Below are 16,183 nucleotides of genomic sequence, written 5' to 3' on the forward strand. Positions count from 1 at the left end.
CCAGTAAGAGCGCGCTCGCCCGACCGTCGGGAGCACGACAGAGTGCATTCTTGCTCCCCGAGATGTTGCCGAACTCGATGCAACTGTTTTTTCCCTCTCTGCGCGGTGATGTGCGGATGATTCCAGTGCATGATCATATTGCATCTCGTGATGTCAGAAGTGTGGCCCAGACCCGTGCTCGACCTGCCCTGTTCGAAGTCAGGTCCGGAGTGTGGGTCCAGGCCAAGCTAAGCGGCTGCAACCGGCCTCGGGCCCACTGCAAGCTGAAGCCAGGCACGCGCTGGCGCGCCAATAAACGCCGACCAGCCTTCGAAACTTTCACCATTGTCTCAGTCCTTACCCAGTAGCATTTACAGGGGCTGGGGGCCTGGACCTCGGAAAAAAAAAATATCCTTGCACATCGAGGCTGTCTCTTCTGCTGCATGGATTCCGCACATCGGACCAGAGCAGTGGAGTGTGCTGGCGTTTCTCCGGTTGGCTCAGACGGCTGACTTGCCAAAAGCTTCTCTCTTCATCCCTTGCTCCAATGCCACGTTTTTGTGCGACGGGGGACAGGCGAAGCACGTAATGAACCATGGTAGCTGCTTCATTTGGAGGCGATGCTACACGGAAATCCTGTAACATACATACAGACAGACTCAATACAGCACATACATAGTACATACATACCCGCATACAATACCGCAGTACATACTCTGAGCGCCCTTGCCTCAGGTTTGTTTGCTTAAGTTTTCTTCAGCTATATAGCCCGCTTGTTCGATGATGAAACCGCACGGTACTCTCTCGAACTGCTCTTCGGAACGGAGAGAACAAGACAAATATTTTCCTTTTCCGAGGCTCGACTAAGGGCTAGAATTGTTGGCCATCGGTTGACCAGGCAGGGCGGAAGTTGGACACAAGGGCAGGATTTGGAGGCGGGGATGTGAAACAAAGGTCCCAGCGAGACGACCGGGGCGTGCCAAGCCATCGGCCACCCACCGAGATTCCGGATCGATCTCGGATGACAGGCGGCAAGAACATCCAACCCTCTTCTTATTCTCACGGGATCTGCCCACATGTTTGTTATAGCGATTATGGGCCAGAAGCGTGAGACCGGTCATTCCCAAGAATTCGTGGACCATTTTACAAGCGTCTACGAGGCATCAAAAAAGCACAAAAAAGCAAAGCATTGAAAGAGACAGGGAAGAAGAAATAACGGAAGAAAGGGGAGTGGAAAAAAAGAACAGAAATGGAAAGAGCCAAGATCGGATCAGGGGGTTGGGGGAAGAACAGAGACATTGGACGATGACTGAGCTCCTTTTTCTCCCCCCAGCCATTGTGAAGTCCTTGGGCCTTTTTTTCCTGTTTGCCGGCAATTGATCCCTCTTCCTCCCACCCTCTCCTCGGTTCGGGGCCGCTTGTGACGTCACGACAAAAAGATGGAAAGTCTGGCCGATGTTTGGACGACCATGCTCATGATGGCATGGAACAGTGTTTTTAGGTGTGGAACAGGAAAAAATGAAGGTGACTCGGATGCCGGGAATCGAACCCGGAGCTGTTGAGGGGGTTCATTGCTGAGCAATGAGAGTCAACGATGTTAGCCATTACACCACACCCGATGATGGCGTCTAATTGGTTGGGGGTGAGCAGGACAAAAGAGCTTTATTAATGGAGATCAAGTCAACTGCTCGCCAAACCACAGCTGCTTGTCGGCGCCACTTGTTTCCTCGAGTTCTTTCGCTCGTTGATGTCGACAACTTACTTTGCATATCCGCCCCATAGCTTCGTACATCGAGCAAGGAGCACGGAAATCTGTCCATCATGTTCATTTGAACCGAGGCAGTGTTATCTGTAACGATCGATACGAGTTGTCCATTTTCGCTGCAGGCGTCCCGTCATTTTGTAACGGTCGTGAAACGAGACGGGGGAAGGGGCTGTGTGTATTGAGACTGCACATTTCCGTTTCCGCAGACAGGCGATTGGGTTTCCATCCACGATGGTGACCCTGGTGCACCTCACGAGCAATTGAGGCAGTTTTACACGAACTCGAGACTCGTATCGACCGCCGACGCTAATAAACCAAATTAGATACTCCCGAAGCTCGCCAACACGAGGGTGACACTCCTAAAACAAACCAATCCAGTCTAGCCAGTTCTATATCTAGATCGGTAATATAGACTTGACTCCAAAAGAGTAAGAGAAGGGTATCTCGGGGAGCTAGAAGAAACAGGAAGGAGACAAGAGACAGTGAAGGAAAAAAAAGGAAACAAAAAAAAAAAGGCAGAGACAAATGGAATGACCGTCAGGAGCACAGCGCCCCCCGCCTCCTTTAGACGGGCTCACTGCCGTCTCCTCTCCACGCGCTCTCCGGCCCTTCATTCTCCTCGGCGAATCCCAACCTGCTCATCCTGCGTAGCGTTTCCCTGATTGCCGGATCCTGCTCCATGACCTGCCACAGTTCCACGTCCCACTCCTCCAAGCTTGCGCGAGTGCCTTCCTCCGTCCATGCGGCGGCGCCTCTACTGAACGCCGCCTTCCACGTAGACCACCTCAGCCACTTCCAGCCAAACTTCCAGAGCCCCGCGACGATCAGGTTGCGCTTGACCGACTTGTATGCGAGCTCGATGCAGGCCAGGACGCCGAGGGCGCCAAACAGCGCGGCCCACCAGGCCGGATCCGGCCCAAAGGACGAGAAGAAGCCGTCCTTGACCGCGTACGGCCACACCCCGGGGGCATACACGCCGGCAAGGAATACCTGCCATATCCACCAGCCGCCGACGGTGATGAAGAAGGACCCGATGACGATGCCCGTCTTGTAGTGCGTGTCCAGAATCCTGCAAACAAACAACCCGGTCAACCTGCGTTCCCCTCCCGGTCTCTCTATCCACCAAGCCCCTGACAAGAAGGGATGTGTGGATGGGTAGTTGTAGATAGGTAGGTGGGTAGGAAGGTAGGTAGGTGGGTAGGAAGGTAGGTGGGTAGGAAGGTAGGTAGGTGGGTAGGAAGGTAGGTAGGTGGGTAGGAAGGTAGGTAGGTGAGTAGGAAGGTAGGTAGGTGGGTAGGAAAGTAGGTAGGTAAAAAAAAAAAAAAAAAAAAAAAAAAAAACTAAAAAAAACTCACAGAAGCTTCAGGTTTGTCCAAATGATGTTGACCGAGAACGCCAGATCGCCCAGCGCAAACAAGCCGCCATCCCGGACCGGCCCCATCGCGCCCCCGTACGCGGCCCAGCACAGGACCCAGACCAGCACCCCCTCGACCGCGGCGCCCAACATCCAGCCAAAATACTTTTTCGGATTCAGACCGCGGTCGCGCTGCCCAAACACGTACAGCTCCGGCACGGCCAGCAGCGTCTCGGCCGCCAGGTCCTGCTCCCACACGCCCGGCACGATGACGCAAAGGCTGGTGAAGAGGGTGTTGAGCGCCGTCAGGCTCCAGCTCTCGTACAGGCTGGTGCCCGTGTAGCCGGCGAGGCGCTGGTAGAGCGCCGTGGGCAGGTAGAAGAGCATCTCCTTCCAGAAGGTGGCCAGGACGAAGCGGGCGGTGCGCGCGTAGTTCCACCGCCCGTGCACCAGCAGCAGCCGGCCGAGGAAGCGGAACTGCGCGACCGCGTAGTCGGCCACGCGCGCCGCCTGCAGGCCCTCGCGCCCCGAGATGCCCACCCCGACGTGCGCCTCGCTGAGCATGGCCAGGTCGTTGGCGCCGTCGCCGATGGCGAGCGTCAGCGGGCCCGCGCTCGCGCTGGGGAACGGCAGCAGCCGCCGCCGGAGGCGAGCGACGAGGTCGTGCAGAAGCGGGGTCCCTCCCCTCCCCTTCCCGGCGGCGGCGGCGGGAGGAGCGATGCTGGCGGACGACGAGAAGTTGCGGACCGTCCGGACCAGGAGCGCCTTCTGGGACGGGGACGCGCGGCAGCAGATGACCGAGTCGATGGTGCGGATGAGACGGTAGAATGAGGACTTGGCCGCCGCCGCGGCCGGCTCTTCCAGGGCGGCGAGGGTGTGGCCGTCGATGACGACGACCGTGTGTCCCGGGAGGTTGGACGGGTTGGTCTCGGCTTGGATCTGAAGGTCTTCCATGATGGTCAGAATCTGGCCGTCCAGGTCGCCCTTGGTCGCGTCCAGCACGAAGACGTCGGATCCGGGACGGCAGATCCGGGCCGAATGGGCAATGTTGATTGCCGTTTCTCGCTTATCTCCGGTGAGCATCCAGATCTTGATGTTTGCCCGCCGGAGCCGTTCAATCGTTTCGGGAACCCCGGGCTGCAGCTGGTCCTCGATGCCGGATGCGCCGATGAGATCGAGCGACTGCTCGATCATCTCGCCCACGGCTTCGATGCGGTCTTGGCGGTCGACCAAGCTGGTCTCCGCATCGTGGTACAGCTTCTTCCAGCCGTTGTACTCCTGCTCGGTCAGAAACCGGTGAGCAAACAGGAGCGTCCGAAGACCCTCCGTGGCAAATTCGTCTATCTGCCTGAAACAGCGAGTGAAGATGGTAGCATCGTCGGACAATGACGGGTCCTCGAGGAATGCAAACTTGGTAGGCGTGGCCTGTGGCTCTGAGGCATCCCTCCTCGTTGTGCGGCGGCCGTCGAAGGACACCGTGCGGGCATCGAGCAGGGGGCGAGAGAGGACATTGGTCTGAGGGTCTAGACGGCGAAGGTCAAACGACTTGCTTCTGCTCTTATCCGGTCGCACACTGCTGCTGGCAACCAGGGAGCCGTGCCGTGAGAGGGCGAGACTCCGCCGGATAGTAAGGCTTGGTCGGCCGCCGAAGCTGTTGCGGGGTTCTTGAGCCTCGCTCTTGCGGAGTAGTTGATGTTCGAACTCGAGGCTTTGCCGTACTTCCTTGGCCTTCTGCGTCGCCAGGTTTGCCAGTCTCAAGCGCGGGAGGATGACGGAGTCGGCGCCCTTGGTCAGGAGCCATATCCTCCCGTCGGGGCAGCGTACGATTATTGACATGCGTTTGCGTTTGCTGCTAAACTCGATCACGTCAAGGATGCGGTAGGTGCGTTCTGTGTGGCCGTCGCCGGTGGAGATTCGGAGAGTCACGCTTTGCGTCGTTCTCTGCGTGACCAGGAAACCGAGATCTTGGGCCGCCCTTACCAGAGCAAGCTCGTCGGGTGACGCGGCCTGAAAGTCGACCTTTCCGTCCTTAGACTCGGGGAGACAGGTGTGACAGAGCGCCATCACCAGAATGTATTGAATGGCACGCTGAGAAAAGGGAGAATTCGGCCGTATCCGGATGTATTCTAGTAGATCCGAGGTCGTGAGGTTAGGCTGGATGTGGTCCGGCCTCAAGGTTGACCGCAATTGGGACGAAGACCGGCAAATAGAGGCGTCTTCATTCGGTGTCGGAAGAGACAAGAACCTTGAAACCTCGGCACCGCTGGGAGTGTCATCGCCGTGTTCAAGGGTTACACCCAACATCTCACAGCCGACCTGTTGTGGTTCTCCGAGCTTCTTGGAGCCATCGCCTTGAACAAGATCCATCTGATGCAGCCAAGTCGTCCCGGCCACGCTCATCTTGCGAAATCGCATGACGTTCTCCGTCAAGGTCCCGGTCTTATCGGAAAATAAGTAGCCAACCTGTCCGAGGTTCTCAAGGATAGTGTTGGTGTTGCATCGCGCGGCGGTATCCGACGCCTGGTCGTACATCTCAATGTCTGAGTTCAGCAGCAGCATCTGGCAGATCTTGACAATCTCAAGGCTGACATATAGGGCCAGAGGGATAACGTTGTTGAACTGGATCGCATACCCCATGATAATATGCGAGTAGGGAACCGGAACATCGCGGAGGTACCATGCAACCCGCTCGTAGGTGTGTTGCCAGATGGCGTAACCCCCTGAGAGACCAGCAACGAGGGCAACAAGGTAGACGACGAGCGCGAGGACAATCATGTTGGCCGTGCTCTCTAGGGCGGGTTTCTTGGCACTCGGGTGGCGATTCGCGTTTCTTCGAATTTTTGTCTCCTCCCCCGTGTTGATGACCATCCCGATGACGCTGGCGGTGTTGCGGATGGTGCAACCACGGTAGACAACCTCGGTCAGCGTGAGAGGCAGGGTCTCTTCTCCGACCGTCACCCGCCCGTCGAAGCGATACAGGTCCGGGTTCGGATCCTCGACAACAAACACGGCGTCGCAGTTGCAGATGCCTTCGACAGAATCACACCCCTCCAAGGCGGCGCACACTCGCTTGCTCTTGAGATTCGTCTCCCCGTCGAGCGCCATGGTCTCTACATAAGCCAAGCCTCCCTCGCCCTCGGCATGGAGGAGCACAATGTCGGCGGGCACGTCCTCATCCCTGGACAACTTGACGACGTCTCCGACTCGCAGGTCCTGCCACTTGATGGTTTGCCATTGCAACCCGAGAGGAGAAATCTGGCCCGTTTCGGATTGCTGCTCAAACACGCCTAGCTTGTTGGTTGGCCTTCCGCAAAACCATGGCCTCCACCCCTGGCTGGTTCCGATGCTGCTACCGGCGCGGCGCAGGACGGTTGTCGGCTTGGCATTCTCAATCTTGTCGAGGCGATGCCTCCTCCAGTCGTCGTAGCCCTCCTTGGCAATCGTGAGGAGGACGAAGAACAGGAGCGGGAGGATGGTGGTGAAGTTTCCGGTAGTGCTGATTCCCGGGATCGTCTGAGGAATGCCGACGCATAAAAAGTAAAAGTTGGCTAGCCGGGTGAACTGGAAGAAGAGCTGCTTGGGGAAGAAGTCGTAGACGGTGTAGCGCGAGGTCCGGATGGAGTTGGAAATGTACGGATAGCCCCTCCTCTCATCGATGAGCGGCTCCTCGCGGTCCGGCCGCAAGGGAATGCGCCGCCCGTCCCTGGATGGCGGCAGCGTCTTGCGCCGCAGGATGAGACCGACGACCAGTCGGTGGTACCATTGGCGCGCATTGCCTGCAAAGTTGCCCTTGGTGGTGGTGGTGGCCGCAGGAGGCCCGGCGCCAACCCGGAGGTTCCGGTGCTCGAACTGCTTCATCTCGTGGGCACCACCGCTATTATTGCCGTCGCCTGCGCCATTGTACTGGCCCTCCATTGTGTCTCTGCTGCCGCAGCATCGTCCGGATCTCTACGACGGGCCGTCCGTCTCCGGTCAACTCCCAGCGAGTGTTGATAGCCGGTGAGCAACAGACTTGACGTCAGTAGCCTGGACCCCGGAAAACTCCAGGACTAGAATTGTACTGCATAATAAGCGATACGAGGAGGCACTTGATTCGAGGTCTGAAGTGGAGCTCCGGTTGGCCCGGATATGCGACAAGATTTGGCGCGCAGATCGAGTGTGTTCGATTGATGGACATGATGATACGACTCATACGAGAGGGAAAACACGTGTTCACCTAATGACTGCGCGCCTCCCCAAGTTTTCAGAATCAACGAGTGGTCATGAGGGCTGACTGACGTGCTTCGAAACATTTTCGTTTTCTGCGATACAGAGTAAAGTACGCAGTATTGAGGGGACGGTTTATTGCGTGTGGGGACGTGCATTCCCATAGTTCCAAACATGCGATTTCCACTCCGGTGGGGGCGAGCCATCTGATCGAGCATCGCGCTCTCATTGGCCACCCAGCTTCCAGCGACCGAGGTGTTGTATCAAGTCTTCGGAACTCCGTACTCCGTACTCCGTCCTCCGTACCGGGTATCCCTCCTTCGCCGAGAAGCTTATAAGAGACGCAGAACCTCCAAGTACGGGGAATACTTGGTACGAATATTGGCGGGAGACGGGTTTAGACTGCACACCACTCCTGATAGTTGCAGATTTGTGAACGAAGCTGGACGATGTGCTGTAACGTGACGCAGGTGGTGATCGACTCCAACCACATTCAACCCATTGTGTTCCTTCCCAAAAAATGGTTGGCAAATTCGCCAGCCCCGTGGACAGCAGCAGTAACACTGCGCCTCGCTTCCTATTACGTTCCGAGGAGCGATGGTCTACGTTCATGGTTGTTCAGCGCGTTGAGATTGCTCTTTCGTAGTTTTCATTGCCGTTGGTGTCTCCAAGTCGTTCTGATTGAACTACTTCTCACAGTCGCCATGTGCCACGTTTGACATGAGGGCGCACATATAGGAAGAGAACAAAATGGTAAAAAGGCGACGAAATTTGTCCCTGCCTGCGACTCTCCGATACCCGGAGCCAATTTGGCGGTTTCTAAGTAGAGGAGTTTTGAACTCTTTGCACAGCCCAGAGTACGTCCTTGAACCATCTACGGATCGTTTTCTGCAAGCATCGATGGAAGACGTCGATAGCCAGAAAACCTGCCCAAAGTAAGGAATGAGAAGCGAAGCTGCTCGCGGCATGGTTACGTAAGCAGGCTTGGCTTCTCAATTCACAGCGGGCAGTGGGCGTCTGCCACGCTCCAGCGAGTCTTGGCGCTGGGCATGGTCCCTGTGCCAGGGGAGTCAGCTTAGTGCTTGCGGTGCTGCAGTGCCTGGTGCGGAGCTGTGCCGCTACGCAAGTAAACTGCTGGCGTCGTCATTCCCGCGCCGCTGCAACTTGCATCTTGATCCCGCCACGGCACCATCCTCCATCCAAGATCGTTGCGCATGACGGCCTGTTAATGATTTCCACCTGATTGATTCTCTCAGGCAATCGCGACGACATCGGAAGATCACGAATTGCGCCATGTCGACCCCCGCACCGCCCGAGGACCAGGCTCGGCTCCTCGAGGATGCCCTCATTGCCGTGCGCCAACAGACAACGCTGATGCGCAGATGCTTGGACACGCCCGGGAAGCTGATGGACGCTCTCAAATGCTGGTGCGTTGGATAATAACCCTTCTCCGCCGGCATGGCACGGCCGTGCGAGCTCATCGGGAGTCCGCCTCCCGTGGCTCTTTTTGCCTTTCTTCACATGCTTGCGTAGAGCGTCGCCCTGCTCGCTTGCTGACCCGTTCGATAGCTCTACCCTTGTTTCCGAGCTTCGAACCAGCAGTCTGGGGCCCAAGCAGTACTATGAGCTGTACATGGCCGTCTTCGACGCACTCCGCTACCTCTCGGTCCACCTGCGCGAGAACCATCCCGTCAATCACCTCGCCGACCTGTACGAGCTTGTGCAGTACGCCGGCAACATCATCCCCCGTCTCTACCTCATGATTACCGTCGGCACCGCCTACATGTCCATCGAGGGCGCGCCGGTTAAGGAACTGATGAAGGACATGATGGACATGAGCCGCGGCGTCCAGCACCCGGTCCGAGGCCTGTTCCTGCGCTACTATCTCTCGGGCCAGGCTAGGGACTACCTGCCGACCGGCGACTCAGACGGCCCGGAAGGAAACCTCCAGGACTCCATCAACTTTATACTCACAAACTTTGTCGAGATGAACAAGCTCTGGGTCCGCCTGCAGCACCAAGGGCACTCGAGGGAACGCGAACAGCGGACCCAGGAGAGGAGAGAGCTGCAGTTGCTCGTGGGAAGCAACATCGTGCGCCTCAGTCAGCTGGTCGACCTGCAGACATACAAAGATGGGATCCTCGGGCCATTACTGGAGCAGGTCGTTCAGTGTCGAGACGTCCTGGCACAGGAGTACCTGCTCGAAGTCATCACCCAGGTCTTCCCGGACGAGTACCACCTCCACACTCTGGATCAGTTTCTCGGCGCCGTTTCGCGCCTCAACCCGCACGTCAACGTCAAGGCTATCGTTATCGGCCTCATGGATCGCCTCTCCGACTACGCCGAGCGTGAATCGCAGAACGAATCAGAGGAAGACAGGGAAAAGATGGAACAGGAAGCTTTGGCAAATCTGCTCGAGAAGTTCAGGCTGAGCTCCTCGACTGCGGCCCAAAGTTCAAGCGCTCCTCCGGCCGAAGACTCTGGGGCTGGAGCACCGAAGAACGGAGTCAATGCCGAGAATGAGTCCGTGTCCCCGACGGAGACGCTGAACGCGGATGAGCAGACATCGTCAGTGGCAGAGACCGATGCGACCGCGGTGAACGGAGAGGAGAAACTGCCGGCCGCGAGGCGCAGGGGGATCCCGGAGAACGTACCATTGTACGAGATCTTCTTTGGGCAGGTCAAGAACCTTGTCCAGGCCCAGCACCTGCCGATACAGGACACCATCGCGCTCTGCGTCTCCCTCGCAAACTTGGCGCTCAACATCTATCCCGAGCGGTTGGAATACGTTGATCAGATCCTCGAGTATGCCCACAGCAAGGTCAGGGAGCACGCCAAGAGCGCCGATCTACACTCGCAACCAGCACAGCAAAGCCTTTTGGCACTCCTCCAGAGTCCCCTCCGGCGCTACGTGTCGATATTCACGGCACTATCGCTTCCGACTTACGTCCCCCTATTCCACGCCCAGACCTACCCCACACGAAGAGCAGTCGCAGGGGAAGTTGCGAGGACACTGCTCAAAAACCAGACCCTCATTTCCACACCAGCACACCTCGAGAACGTTCTCGAGGTCCTCAAGGTTCTCATCAAGGAAGGTTCGCAGCCACCAGCCGGGTACCCCGGTGTTGTGCAAACCCGGGCGCGCCCCATCGAGACCGACGAGACCATGGAGGAGCAGGGCTGGCTGGCTCGCCTTGTCCACTTGGTCCACTCAGATAACAACGATACCCAGTTCCGCCTCCTGCAGATGCTGAGGAAGGCGTACAATGAGGGCAACGAGAGGATTCGGACCACGACACCGCCCGTCGTGACCGCTGGCCTTAAGCTCGCCCGCCGCTTCAAGGCCCGCGAACACTACGACGACAACTGGTCCTCCCAGTCCTCGGCGCTCTTCAAGTTCCTGCACTCGGCCGTGTCAACGCTGTACACCCGGGTGAATGGGTCGGGTGCCGCCGAGCTGTCCCTCCGTCTGTTCTGCTCCTGCGGGCAGGTCGCCGACATGACGGGGTTCGAAGAGGTTGCCTACGAGTTCTTCGCGCAGGCATTCACCGTCTACGAGGAGGCCATCAGCGACTCGAGGGCGCAGTTCCAGGCCGTCTGCGTCATCGCCAGTGCGCTGCACCGGACCAGGAATTTCGGCAAGGAGAACTACGACACTCTGATCACCAAGTGCGCCCAGCACGCGAGCAAGCTGCTTCGCAAGCCGGACCAGTGCCGCGCGGTCTACCTCGCGAGCCACTTGTGGTGGGCAACCCCGATCGCGGCGAACGGCGAGACAGAGGAGACGGAGGTGAGCAAGAATAAACCTGAACTGATTCCTTTTATTTTTATTTTTTAACCTGTACCACATTTCGGGATCGCGCTAACGGTACTCTCTTCCAACCAGCTCTACCGCGACGGCAAGCGCGTCCTCGAATGCCTTCAGCGCGCCCTCCGCGTGGCAGACTCGTGCATGGAAACGGCCACCTCCATCGAGCTGTTTGTCGAGATCCTGGACAGATATGTTTATTACTTTGATCAGAAGAACGAATCCGTGAGTCCAAGCCTGCCCCTGGAGGGAAGAGTCCTACTTGCCTAACCCGGTCGATCCGCGCAGGTCACAACCAAATATCTCAACGGCCTCATCGAGCTCATTCACTCAAACCTGGCCGGCAACCAGCAGGACTCGATATCCATTGAGGCAAGCAGGAAGCATTTCATGCAGACGCTCGACATGATCAGGAGTAAGGAGTATGAGGGCGTCGTACTTACGCCAAAGTAGAGGATTTGGAACGAGGGAGAAAAGGAGTACTGGGTATGCCTAGAAGTCGAAGTGGGTGGACCTAGGCGAAGGCCACACACAGCACAACACACATTCTCACACACACACCCACAACAACACGCCGCATGAAGGGTCATCCTGCATGTAGAGTTATTGTATATATGTACACCCTTTCCTTTACGTCCGTCTCTTCAAGCTGTTTTGAGAGGGAGCCCCCTGTCGAGCGTCTAATGATACGCATATACCATCGCCGTTGTCCGTGTCTGAACAAGAAGCAAGTCTGTTCAAGGGAATAACGACAAAGTGGAAAGTCCTTGCCCGGATCGAGTGGAATTCCGCCGTTGTTGGATAGCCCCTCATATCTAGGCACCACAACAACGTATGGAGAATAAACGTGCATCCACACGCGGCAGCAGCCAGGTAAGAAACGTTTCGAGTAAGGTAACTGTACAATTGGTGGCGATACCCTCTCACCGCTGAGAAGAGAAAGAGGGAAGGAAGATAGGAAATTATATAAGTCAGCTAGACTTTGTACACCAGCAAGTAAGCAGGCGAATCGCAAGCTTGGTGTGGTTCGAGCCAGGAAACCCAAAACGCCGATGCGATGCAACATATATAGCAAGGAGATCCTCCAACCGCTGGGCCCCTACTTTTCGGGAGCCAATTACAGTGTTACCAACCAGATAAACAAACAGCCAGGAAAAAAAAACCGCCAACAAGGGTGAATGTGGATGGGGTGAAGTGACGCAAGGCACCCTGCGTAGTCGGTACCGTACCTATCTAACTAACCCAGTTTGGTTTATTTCAGCAGATTGTCCCCGGCCTGCTTCAAGATGCCCGCGACCCTATCGACGGTCAACTGCGCCAGCGTCGCGTTGCCCGACTTGATAGCGTCCCTGATGCTGGGAAAGTAGGCTTCGGGATCGCCGGGCCAGACCTGCGGGCCGAACACGACGTGTTTGAACTGCGTGCGATGAGGCATCTAAAACAGGCATACCACCGGATTGGTTAGCAAAAAAAAAAAAAAAAAAATCATGAGCGGAGATTTCCTTCCCACCCGGGAGCGTGGTGCGCAATGTTAAAACGGGGGACCCGTGATCAAGTACTAAGTGACTTACCCCGGCAAGATCCAACAGGTCCGATTCGAACTGGGCCATGCGGGCGTTATAATCGCACCGCTCCCTCCCCAGATTCGACGGCTCCCACCCGCTGGCCGAGAGCACTCTGGTCTCCCAACTGCTCTCCCACTTGACAAACTCCCCGACCGACTTGGCGACGTCCTTGGCCGCCAGTTCGAGGGCCCAAAATGATATTTGTTTGTCTGCTGCGCCCGGCTGCTTCTCGGCCCACGACTTGAGCCCGTTGACCCAGCGGAGGAGGTTGTCGGCATAGGCGGGCATGTCGAAGGGCATGACGGGGCGGTCTGCGAGTTCGAGGATCAGGAGCCCCAGCACTTGGCCGAGGAGTGTGTGGTAGATGAAGCCCGGGTCGCCGACGTTGTCCATCCACTCAAAGTTCTCGTAGCTCGAGTGGTGGGGGAACCTGTCGCCGTCAAAGTGGAGATCTAGGGAGGACGTGCCGACGATGTCCTGAAAGGCGACATAGTCGGAGTCGACGCCGAGGCCTTCGATCTTCCCCTTGCGCTCGTCCCAGCGCTCGCGCAAGGTGGCGTTATAGTGCGGGTCGCCGACACGGTTCAGGACCTGGAGCAGGAGCTTGCGGAAGACGGGCGATCCGGCGGCGCGAAAGGTGCGGCCGGATACCGCCTTGCCGAGATTGATGTAGGCGAGGGCATCCCGGCGCAGGGCTTCTTCGTTGTGTTCGACGTACTCTGTGGATCCAATCAAGTTATACTCTGAACCGTCCCAAGACGCAAACTCGATGGTGCGCAAGGGCCGCCAGCCGCGGGCGACAACGTCGCCGAGGACGCGGATAATCTCCATCATGATGGCGGTTCCCGAATGGGGATCCGCCGCTCCAAATGCCCACGAGTCGCGATGGTTTCCGACGATGACCTTCTTCTCTCCCTGCTCGATGCCGACGATCCTGCCGTACACATTCCAGATCGGTTGCCTCTCAACCTCGTCCTGCTCGTTCCTAAGGCGCACAATTGGCGACGAGCCGTTTCCGGTCCACCACTCGCCCACATCCGGGACGCCCCCGACCCATGGTTTGGGGACGAGGTGACCGCATCCCTGCAGACGCTGGAGCAGGCCCTGCGCGTCGCGCCATGCCAGAGGGATGCTAGGGATCTTGGCAAGGCCCTGTGTTTGGTCCACCTTCATGCGCGGCATGTTCTCCTTGCTCTCCCAGCTGGGCGTCAGGGGGTCGCCGACCACCCAGTTGGTCAAGCTGACGCTTCCTCTCTGCACGCCGTCGGCGGGCATGAACCGACCCTTAGGCGCCTCCGTCCCCTTCACGAAGCCGTTGTCGCTGGGGTCGGTGAACGTGATGCAACCGGCGGCTCCGGCTTCCTCGGCAGCCTTGACCTTGAATGCGAGGTCTTCCTGCGGCCCGTAGTGCCTTACCAACACAATCGTGCCTGTCGTATTGATGCCACGGTCACTCAACGCCTGGAAGTCCTCCTTCGAGCCGTAGTTGGCGTAAATCAGCCTCCCCTGGACATCCCCGGACCTCGAATGTCCGTGAAATGCAAACGTCTGGCGCCCGGCGCTCCTGCCTCCAACTTCCTCCTCTTCCAGCTTGGCCGCCCACACCATCTTGCCACCCTCTTCCCAGATCTCCACGGCCCGGCCTTGGGCCGTGGGGTAGTTTAGGTACACCTGGTACACGTCCCGCTTGACGTCTTCCAGCCCGTACTTGGTGAACAGCATCTCGGTATCCTCCATCAGCGCAAAGTCACCGGCGGTGCCGGCAAGATGCGCATAGCTCGTGAAATGCTGCAGGTGTTCTCGGATCTTTCGAGGGTCCACGTTGCTCTGGACGTATATCCGTATACTCTCCGGGTCAAACATCTGGCTGCCCATCCTCCGGGCCATGTCACTCCACAGATCGCTCGCAAAGAGGAGGTAGAGGAAGCCCATCACGATCAAGATGGCCAGTGTCCGGCCAACAAGGAGGAAGAGGGCGGTGCTGCCGAACTTGGGGAACGATAATGGGCGTGCGCGCGCGAACCAGGAGGAGCCCGAAGTTTGTTCGGCTTCGGGTGCTCGACCTGTGTCGTCGCTCCCGCTCCCGCTCCCGTTCCCGTTCCCGCTCCCACCGGCGGCAGCCGGGCGCCGAAGGGTCGGTAATCGCCACCTCCATTTCCAGCGCCATGGAGGGAGAGACAAGCCTATGCGCTTGCCCCATGACGACTGGTTTCGGCCGTGTACGTCGGAGTCGTCAATCTCCAATTCTTGCATCTCCCGGCGCACCTGGTCCGCCTCTCGCTCATCGTCCGAGTCCGAATCGGAGCTCGAACTGAACAGGCTGCTCTCGTCGTCCGTCTCGACGGTCGGGGGCCGATAGCCTCGGGGTCGCCGGCCGTGCGCGGGCGGTTGATTCGGAGTTGTGGATTCGAACGCATGTCGGGAGTTTGTTAGAAGCGATTGGCCTTCTGCCTCTGCTTCGGTCGTATGACGGGCGTGGTCGACGGGCGATTCTGCGACGTCGCGATGCCATGCGCTGCCGCTAGCGATCGCTTCTTCGTAGGTCGGTATTGGCGGCACGGGGTCATACCGCTGGTCATGGTTCGGGGCCATGGTGGCCGATTGCTATTGTAAGTTCGTACGCAGCGCAGTCTCGGTTGTCGCGGGCATTCAGAAAGGGGTGTGGTGGGGGAAGGGAATTCCGGGGACTCGGGGTTTCTGAGACAGATTGCGAACTCGGCGATATTGCTAGGGGCAAAGGAGCGTAGTGCTTGAAGTAAGGAGAAGATAACAATAAAAAAAAGAAAAGAAGAATGTCTAGCGAACGGCAGAGGTAGGAAGCAAGGCAGCGTTCATCGGGCCAGCTGCTCGGCGAGCCAATATTGATGATGGGAACGGCGCTGAGACCTGCTGATGGATCAAGTCGAAATTGCCGATCTGAAGCACATCCCCAGGTTTGGGGAGCATCGCCCCTTGTCGCAGGAACAGTGCTTGGCACCACTGCACCAGCGGCCGATTGTGCCAACAATCGGTGGGACCCCATCCCCACTGTTTCTGGCCATTCAAACTCTGTAATCTCATACTCGGGTTACGGTTCCATGTCAAGCACGCGACACCAAAGATTAAAATCTGGGTAGCTCTGGATAAGCAAACCGCGAATAAAAGAGTACGTTGATTTCAAAAGTTCCGTTTTGAAATTTGCCCTTCTGTTAGTCGTTTCTGATATCTATAGGCATATCTGAAGACGGAGTACCTGCATACCTTCAATTGCAGTCGTACTGTAATAACATACCGTGACATAACACCATACAGAGCAGGGGGATGTAGAGTTAGAGCAAGACCAAGGCAAACGAGAATAGGCAAGCTGCCACTAGTGTAGTTAGATGGATGGGTAATTATGGATAGATAAATTGCGACTGGAAAGCAGGGAGAGGAGAGAGTAAATATTAAGAACACTAGGAACATGATTATTGTATTCATCTGCAAGGAAGAACAAATAGATGGTAATTAAACCATCAAAAAAAGAA

At 57.2% G+C, this 16,183-nt stretch overlaps 3 protein-coding genes and 1 non-coding gene across 4 annotated transcripts; 1 reads left to right on the forward strand and 3 right to left on the reverse strand.

Annotated features, from left to right (window-relative positions):
- Positions 1-1,507: 1,507 nt before the first annotated feature.
- Positions 1,508-1,598, reverse strand: MYCTH_t175. Its single transcript has one exon. It is a non-coding gene; the product is annotated as a tRNA-Glu (tRNA).
- Positions 1,599-2,133: 535 nt separating this feature from the next.
- On the reverse strand, positions 2,134-6,989 carry MYCTH_2083946 (uncharacterized protein). The gene is made up of 2 exons (XM_003666167.1): positions 3,307-6,989; positions 2,134-2,813 (listed from the first exon to the last, which is right to left on the reverse strand). The coding sequence occupies exons 1-2, from the start codon at positions 6,954-6,956 to the stop codon at positions 2,309-2,311; spliced, it is 4,155 nt and encodes a 1,384-aa protein (XP_003666215.1). The 5' UTR covers positions 6,957-6,989; the 3' UTR covers positions 2,134-2,308.
- A 1,430-nt stretch (positions 6,990-8,419) lies between these two features.
- Positions 8,420-11,632, forward strand: MYCTH_2310754 (uncharacterized protein). Its single transcript, XM_003666168.1, has 4 exons — positions 8,420-8,731; positions 8,874-11,094; positions 11,191-11,337; positions 11,401-11,632. Exons 1-4 carry the CDS (start codon positions 8,598-8,600, stop codon positions 11,563-11,565), a joined length of 2,667 nt encoding a protein of 888 aa, XP_003666216.1. The 5' UTR covers positions 8,420-8,597; the 3' UTR covers positions 11,566-11,632.
- A 732-nt stretch (positions 11,633-12,364) lies between these two features.
- On the reverse strand, positions 12,365-15,269 carry MYCTH_97974 (uncharacterized protein; the record flags this gene model as incomplete). Its single annotated transcript, XM_003666169.1, has 2 exons — positions 12,365-12,547; positions 12,684-15,269. 2 exons carry the CDS (start codon positions 15,267-15,269, stop codon positions 12,365-12,367), a joined length of 2,769 nt encoding a protein of 922 aa, XP_003666217.1.
- Between the last annotated feature and the right edge of the window lie 914 nt (positions 15,270-16,183).

Source organism: Thermothelomyces thermophilus, chromosome 6 (assembly GCF_000226095.1).
Source record: "Thermothelomyces thermophilus ATCC 42464 chromosome 6, complete sequence".
NCBI classification, from domain to species: Eukaryota; Fungi; Ascomycota; class Sordariomycetes; order Sordariales; family Chaetomiaceae; genus Thermothelomyces; species Thermothelomyces thermophilus.

Bases quoted from the DNA above. Each gene is read 5' to 3' on its own strand.
- MYCTH_2083946 (XM_003666167.1), bottom strand. From the start codon at position 6,956: ATGAAGCAGTTCGAGCACCGGAACCTCCGGGTTGGCGCCGGGCCTCCT. The intron at 2,814-3,306 runs GTACGTGTTTGG...GTTTGTTTGCAG, and splicing joins CTGCTGGCCGTGCCGGAGCT to GATTCTGGACACGCACTACA.
- MYCTH_2310754 (XM_003666168.1), top strand. From the start codon at position 8,598: ATGTCGACCCCCGCACCGCCCGAGGACCAGGCTCGGCTCCTCGAGGAT. The intron at 8,732-8,873 runs GTGCGTTGGATA...CCCGTTCGATAG, and splicing joins ATGGACGCTCTCAAATGCTG to CTCTACCCTTGTTTCCGAGC. The intron at 11,338-11,400 runs GTGAGTCCAAGC...CGATCCGCGCAG, and splicing joins TTGATCAGAAGAACGAATCC to GTCACAACCAAATATCTCAA.